The following is an 8464-nucleotide window of genomic DNA, read 5'->3' as shown; positions in this document are numbered from 1 at the left end:
TTTACTTTAGGCAACTTCACTTGCATTAATAGAAATTAATTATTCCAGACGGTAATGCATCTCACAACACTTGTTTTCTGCGTCCATGGTAAATGTCTTTTGTTCTTTCACTTAGCACTACGAAGATCAATCAAAACTTAATAGGCTTAGCCTATATCTGGTTTTCTTTTCTGTTATTGTGTTGCAAAGTGACATTTGATATATAGTTTCTTATAGGCCACTTGAGCGATTGGCATACTCTTGAACTAAAGCAACAAAGAGTGATGGCCTTTGGACCAAGTTGGCTGGTGAGTCAAATTCTTTGGCCCTCCCTATTAACGCAAAAACAAACAGAAATTAGCCTACAAATAGTGTAATCCATGAGATGTAACATAATAAGAGAAGACAAAGGAGAATGAATATGTTTGATATATACCTGCATCTACAACTAGAATTCTATCACAGTCCATTACAGTTGGTATTCTATGAGCAATGCTGATGATGGTACGTGATGCAAAGTCCTCTCGGATGATCTTTTGAATCACAGCATCGGTTTGAGAATCAACAGAGGCTGTTGCCTCATCCATAAACAGCAACCTACTTTGCTTAAGCATAACCCTTCCCAAACAAAGCAACTGCCTCTGCCCCACACTCCAGTTATCTCCATTATCAACCACTGTAAACTCAAGTACCATTTCCATTAGTAAAGGGAAAAATTGTATTCAAGTGAAATTATCGTAAGAATGTTTGGAACCTGAAGAGTCAAGTTTCTCAGGCTTGGAAGCCACTGCTTCTTTTAGTTGACAACGTTCCAAACTCTACAACAGTAAAAAATAAGTGATGAGACTAATGGCACAAACATGAAAGTAAATGGGTCTGAAGCTATTTATTTACCTTCCATATCTCTTCGTCTGTATACTGTCCAGTTGGATCAATGTTACTTCGAACTGTTCCTTCAAAAAGGACAGGCTCTTGAGGGATGATACCAAACCGTGATCTAAGATCATGAAGTCCCAAGATAGATATGTCAATGCCGTCAATGATTATTTTTCCTCCTGTTGGTTCCACCAGCCTGAAGAAAACTTGAATCAAAGTTGATTTTCCACTACCTGTTCGACCAACAACACCAACTTTTTCCCCTCCATTGATCCTTAAGGTGATGCCTTTCAGAACCAAAGGGGTGTTTGGACGATATCTAACCTGTTTGCCACAAGTTTAAGTGATTACCTTAAGGAAATAATTTGTTGCTCAAAGCTTGTTACCAACTGAGTTCGGTTACATGCATTATCCAACGCCAAATTATTTTTTATTTAGATAGTTAATTTTAAAAAAATATAAATATCATTCAAATATTAGTCTTTAAAAGGTTTGAATAATAATCCTTTAATTTTTAATAAATGATACATGATATATTTTAAATTTATATTGAAATATATAAAGTAATATGCCGAATTAAATATTATATACGTTGACACAAACCATTTATTGCAATAACATAAAATAGTTATCTTATTCGTTAATCGGTTAATCAGTCATTAGATTTTAGAATTTCTGCCATTTAACCTCAGCACCTGCAAACTTAATAAAACTCTGCCTTCGTGTTTTACAACAGTCTCAATGATAAAATTTTAAAATGAAACACTGTAATATATACAGTGCAACTTTAATGAATAATTAGTTTTACCACAAGAAACAATATAATCAATTTGGTTTTTTCCGGGATACCTGCAAATCTTTGATATCAACATTGCCTTGACCAGGCCAATTTGCAGGAGGCACAAGATCCTTGTTTCTCCATGTTGCTTCCGATGGAATATTTGTGAACTGTTTGATCCTTTCAACAGATACCAATTTGTTTTCAATGAAACAGCTCATGTATATGGCCCAGAACATCACGGCGTTTAATGACAATCCATATGAGAGCGACAGGCCAACATTCTCTGCATCAATCACAACAACCCGATCACTTGTTTATCATAATAAAATTTTGACTGCAGTAACCATTTCATTGCTTTTCAACACATTCTATGTTAGTTTTTTCAACGGAGAGGGGAGACACTGAGTTGACACCAATTAATCGTGAAGAATCTCATAAAAGATCAGGACACTACTACAAAAGTCTTTAAGACAATATATTAGTGGGTCATTTTACTTGTATACTAACCAATCTTCTCATTGTGTAGGACTTCCATTTGATCTAGAATTCCTAACATTCTAGTCCAACATGTAGTGTACACGTCACACACTTGAATATTTTCCACATGTAATCATAGTTGAATAAAATTCAAAGCACCATCTTGAAATCATCTTCTTGTCTCTATATTTTGTCTTACCTATTGGACTTTTTGCACTAATAGAGTATTCTGCTAGAGACGTGCTCGAAGGGTATTTTGTGATTGTTGAGTGATGTGACCGAATAAGTTGAACACAGAAGACAAATTTAGCAGGGAATGGAACTAGGACAGGGTGACGGCCAGATTCTAGCCTTTGTTGGGTAACAGGTGGAAGTCTTTTTTCTTTAAAAAATCATCATATAATTTTGTTTGATGTGGTTCTGTCCCATGCGGACAGTGATGTTGTTATTTTCCTTATTTTACTTGTAACCAATCCAAGTAAAAGAAAAGCAGTAACACTTTCATCTACTCCCACTATGAGTGTCTAGCCTTCTGTTAGAATTACAGTATAAACCTGGTCCACGTACTATAGTTTTTGCATAAAATTTTGTATGGAACAAATAGTTGTTCAAAGGACTCTCAGTGATGATGACATTGACAGAAACAAAACCACCATCTGAGCTTCTGAGGACCACTTGGAATGATTAAACCAGATGTATCTAATGCCAAGGATCATTGACAAATTAAGACAAACATTTTACAAACCATTTTATAAACCATTTTATAGTTTGTTTACCTGGCTTTATGATATTGCTGGGTAACATGATCATGAACATGGCGGAGAAGCAAAACACTATGCTTCCAAGCAATTCTAAGCGGAAACCCAACCACGCATTGGAACTGAAGTTGTGGAAATCCATTCTCAAATTAGAATTTACCCGTTTGATGTTTTCTAAGCAAAACTCCTTCTGCTTTTTGAATGCGCGGATTGTCATGACCCCCGAAATGCTTTCAGAGAAATGGTGAATGACAGGTGCTTTTGTAATTGAATCCAGACGAGTTAACTCACGAGACGAAGCAAGAAAATAACCCTGCAAAACCCAAAATTGAAAAATCAAACACATGAATTGATAACCTATATTGCATGAGATATGTTTAGCTGTGAGCAATTCCTGTGCTTTTACCACGGCTGTTCAATTACTTCAATAGTTGAATTGAGAACTCATTAGTAGTAAGCACATTTACTTTTGTATCCAGCCAAAAATTTTAGAATATAAACATTGATTGATAATCCATGTGATGCATCATTCTTGAAACAGTAAAATGACAGCAATGCATTGGACTAACAGAAACACCGTACACATACCCGGTACCAAATGTTTAACCAAGCAAGAGGGATTAACAAGAAAGCTGTCGGCCAAGAATTTTGACATGTGATTATGAAGATGCTGATCACTGTAATGTACATGGCTACCACAAAATTGAGGAACAGGGGGATAAAGATATCAACATTGGTCTGATCAGTGGATGCCTGTCAAAGTTTAAGAAAATAGAAGTCATTATACATATATGAACGTGACAGTAATGTAGAAGAAGTATATCTGTTTGGACAAGTATCTCTAAAAATAAATTTTAAGAGAAAAAAAATAACATTGACGTCTTAAATTAAAATTAGTTTATGCACAGATTAAAATTACAATTTGGAAAAGTTATACGATAAAACTTCTGCATATTATTTTATGCATAAACGTTAATTTTTACTTCTTTTTTCTGAAGTTTGTCCATGTAACATTTAAAATAGTATACTTGAGCCTTGGAATTCTTACCCTGCTTAGAATTCTCCCGGATGGAGTTGTGTCAAAGAAAGACATGGGGGCATGTAAGATGCTGTGGAGAATTTGAGTGAAGAAAATCTGTGCTGTCTTTAACCCGAGGACCATAACAGCGTAGGATCTTAGCACAATCAAAATAACTGAAACTACAGCAATAATTCCGTAGATAGAAATAAACACTGAAGGATTGAAGAACTGTGCATGCTCTTCTGATGTTTCATAAGCCAACCAATAATCACTCGCCATCATAGAAGCTTGCCACAACACAGAAAGAAAGATTACTCCTCCAATGCCCCACCACCCAAAAGCCTCAGTGCAGTACAGTTTATAGATACGAAAGCTAACTTTCCCAGTTTCTCTTTCCTCTTCTTTGATGAGCTTAGAACTTTCATTGCCAGACTTAGGCTGGTCAAGAGAATTGCTTTCACCATTGGCTTGTCTGTTTTTAGAACCTGCCTTTGGTGATTTTATTGGCTGGTTCAGATTTTCCCCAGGCACAACCGCACCTTGCTCCACTAGTTCCATAGATGTCTCATGTGCTGCAACAAGAGCACTAAAATCCATTCCAGAAGCAAGTAGATCATCGTACTTCCCTGATTGTACTATCTGTCCATCCCTCATAACCTTTTCACCAAGCAAACTTGTGTATTAGAAATTTAGAATCTTTCACCAAGTTAAATTGGATATTGAATGGGACAAGACATTAAAGGATTATGAAAAAGCCTTACCACTATGAGATCCACATTATGCAGGAAGTCTACTTGGTGTGTTACAAGAATAATGGTCTTTCCTTTAAGAGACCCCCTCACACATTCCTGCATAAAATTACTCGAATTTAAAACGTGGCTATACTACAAAAACACATATAATACTGTAAATATAGCGTCATTTTCAGTATACTGTCTCAAAAATATTTGGATAGGTGCTAATTTCAACACAACAAAAGTCAATAACTAAACTGAATTGTACATTTTTTTTATTACAAGGATTCACAAAATTGACTTGTAATAAGAAAAATGAATTAGTCTAGTTTACAGAATGCTGAGAGTAGGAAACAGTGAAAGATATTAGATTAATGACCTTGAATATTTCAGTGCCAGTATGTGCATCTACAGCACTGAAAACATCATCAAGAAGATATATATCAGAATCTTGATACACAGCCCTGGCAAGTTGTATGCGCTGCTTCTGACCCCCACTTAGGTTGATGCCACGTTCTCCAATCTCTGTCTGGTCACCATGCTCCATCATTTCCAAGTCTTTCTCCAAGCTACAAACTCTGATCACTTCATTGTACTTCTGCCTGTTCATTGGTAAGCCAAAGAGAATATTTTCCTCAATCGTCCCATTTTGAATCCAAGATGTTTGTGCAACATAAGCAGTACTCCCACAAACTTGAATCTGGCACCAAAACATACAGTCAGAAACGAACACCACCACACAAATTAGTGACTGCATGGTACAGAAAATAATGTCCTCATTTCTAAACAAAAATAAGTACATACCTTCCCAGAATTTTTGTGCATCTCACCAAGAATTGAAGCAAGGAGTGAAGATTTCCCCGACCCCACAGTCCCAACAATTGCTGTAATCTCCCCCTTATTAATCTCCAAATTAATGTTTTTCAAGTCCTGCAGCTGGCCATCATCATCCCAGCTAAAGGTTCCGTCTCTGACCTGCACAGCAATGCGTCCACCACACCCCTCCTCTCTCTCAACCGAATCATCTGACAATTCCCTGCTAGACATGTACCTATCTAACCGCCCAAGTGATACCAGCGCTTGTGAAAGAGATATCATACTCTGAGGAAAGGTCCTAATAGGTTCCTGCAGGATCTTAAACACAGTTGTGGTAGTGAAAACCGTGCCTGCATCAAGTCGAACTCCAAGAAAAAGCGCGGTAGCAAACGTCAGAGTTGATATCAACAATGGGGTGCTCCACAACACAATAATAACGCTACAGATTGAATGCATAAACTTGGAGAGCCACTCAAACTCAGACTTTCGGAAATCCAAAATCCTCCCATTGAAATGTTCTTCCCATGCTTGGAACTTGATGACTCGCATGTAATTAAGCAACTCATTCACTGCCTTCATCCTTGAATCACGGCACATCATGGAATTAAACTGGAAATACTTGTTCCTTCTATTAGCCACCACAGCAAATGCAATGATACAAAGAAGTCCAATCGTAGCCGTAATCACCGAGGCTCCCAGACAATTGTACAGCAAAAACAAACCAATGCCGACTTGAAACGGCATCATCCACACAGCATGTAACTGAAGCATCATATCAGAGAGTTGTTGGGTATCAACAGCCATGTAATTGACAATAGGCCCAACACCATGATCTTGCCTCGCGGAACCCGTTAGCCTGAGCCCCTTCTTGTACAAAGAAGTGATGAGGGTGCATCTGATAAGCATCCCAAGCTTCTGAGAGTTGAAGTTGAAATGGTGAGTTGTCAAAACTTCTACAAATTTGGCACACAGGAGAATCAACACGAGGTAGTACCCTTCATACACAGAGCTACCTTTCCCTGCTGTAAAATCAACAAAACTTTGAATGAGAACTGGTCCTACGAACATCACAGATAGCCTAATAACAGCAAGAAATGCTGTGAAGGCTATATCCCTCCAGAAACACCGAAGCAACGTTGTTCGAACCGGGTGCTTCGACCTCTCATCTGATTTAGGCCACTTCGATTCAAAGATAACGGACATCCTCTCAGCTCGATGCTGAGGTGAAAGGTATGGAATTTCATCAATCTTCAAAGGTGACTTGTACCCTTTGTTCAACAACGGATTTATCCAAATCCAAAAGGCCTTGGATACTGCAGAAGCTGAAGAAAAGCCAGTAAGGTTGGATTTCTCATGTAGTTTTGTTTCCTCATCAATAAGGGGTTCTGTTTCTTCGCCAGACACAATCCCGGTGAACCCTTTAACCGCAACACAGAGCAGAAAAAGTGACAAGGGTAAAGAAATGAAAGAAACCGTATCATCAACCATGAAGCTGAAGTGTTTCCCATCTTCCACTCCCGCAGAGACCAAACGTATGACCCCAGAAGCAGTGAACAGAGAAACCACAATGAAATTCGCAATCCAGTATATTCTGAGAGACAAAGGGTGAGCAACAGCTTCAAATCTTTTCTCGTGGACGATCAAGACTACGAGGACTAGTTGTGTTATGGCCTGAAGTAACCAAAACAAGCCATCAGTTTGCTTCCAGGGCTGGTTGGTGGAACTGACAAACACTAGAATGCAGGCCACCGTGTACAATATTGTCAAAAGAGCGGTTGCAGTTAGAGTTAGCTTAAACCATGCCGTTGTCTTGACAGAAACTCTGTTGTTTCTGATAAGTGGTTTATCAAGGTGTGAGTTAGCGTTGGCATTGGAAGTGAGCCTAGAATAGAGCTTTAGAAGCGCAAACACAAAGAGGATGAACAGAAGCAGAACGTCAACACCAGACAAAAGAGCTCTCTGAGGGCATGGAGAGAGGAAAATGAATCTCAGCCAGTGAGGCAGATTTGGAGTTGCATTCAATGAACACGAGAGGGACGTGAACCACGTTGAATCTGCAAAAGACATGCTTGTTTGCAGACACCCCAACAAGAGACTGAACTCGTATTACAACCTTACAACCTTATAACCTTATAACTCAATTCCCATCCACTCCTTTCCCTCCACCCCTGAAACAAGAAAGCACGGTTGAACAAAATTTAAAGTGTGTTGTCCTTATGAGTCGGTATTTTACAGGCTGGAAATGAATAATACGCCACAGAAAGTAAGGTAAAAAGGGTTTGGAAGTAAAACAAAAACTCCAAAATACAACTAAACAACGCTTACCTTTACGAGTTTTAACCACCTCTCAATCCAGAAAACAGATAGAAAAAGCAAAGGTAGTCCTGAGCAACAGTAAGTTGCTCTGGACTTGGTACTACTATTGAGCTCTACGATGAAACAGGATACGCCTACGTTTATACTACGGATACGTGTGCAAGACTGAAAACAAAACAAGTTTCGCAACCTCCCTTCTCGGTTTTTGCAACAGTAAAACAAATTTCAATTTCTTGTCATCTTCTCAACTGTGGGTTCTCCGCAATAAAAATAAACTTTTTATGGAAAGATTTTCACTTTTTCATAAAATCAAATAGATGGTAGATAGAGTTTAAATCATGGAGTGTAGAAACCCTCCCTACCATGTATATCCCACGTGATTGTTGGTATTGAATTTCTTTAATACCACTTTCATCACCAACTTTCATAAAGGAAAAACTATAACAGCTTGGTCAACAAGAAAAGAATCACTATCATTCTGAGGAAACAGCGTGCAAGCTTCCCTTCCCAGGTGTTTACAAGTCAAGTCCAAGAAGATGGTTTGAAAAGTCAACAAGCACACAAAGACAATTTGGCCTTTGATGAATGAGCAATAGAATAATCACAGCAAGACTAAACAGCAACATGTAATAGTAGAGAATAGTGAATAGTTCCTCGTTGATTACAATCACAAGTTGAATGTAATAATATTCTACTCACCAGATTT

At 38.1% G+C, this 8464-nt stretch overlaps 1 protein-coding gene across 1 annotated transcript; it reads right to left on the bottom strand.

Moving 5' to 3' along the window:
* LOC114191871 (ABC transporter C family member 14-like) lies at nt 1-8066 on the bottom strand. Its single transcript, XM_028081314.1, has 12 exons — nt 7768-8066; nt 5431-7610; nt 5006-5326; nt 4654-4740; nt 3920-4549; nt 3460-3624; nt 2890-3184; nt 1705-1919; nt 874-1179; nt 734-797; nt 416-655; nt 1-311 (listed from the first exon to the last, which is right to left on the bottom strand). The coding sequence occupies exons 2-12, from the start codon at nt 7507-7509 to the stop codon at nt 211-213; spliced, it is 4503 nt and encodes a 1500-aa protein (XP_027937115.1). The 5' UTR covers nt 7510-7610; nt 7768-8066; the 3' UTR covers nt 1-210.
* Nucleotides 8067-8464: the final 398 nt, after the last annotated feature.

The sequence above is a fragment of the Vigna unguiculata genome, chromosome 7 (genome assembly GCF_004118075.2).
Source record: "Vigna unguiculata cultivar IT97K-499-35 chromosome 7, ASM411807v1, whole genome shotgun sequence".
NCBI lineage: Eukaryota > Viridiplantae > Streptophyta > Magnoliopsida > Fabales > Fabaceae > Vigna > Vigna unguiculata.
The sequence above is the reverse complement of the archived record's forward strand: the minus strand, read 5'-3'. Positions and strand labels throughout refer to the sequence as shown.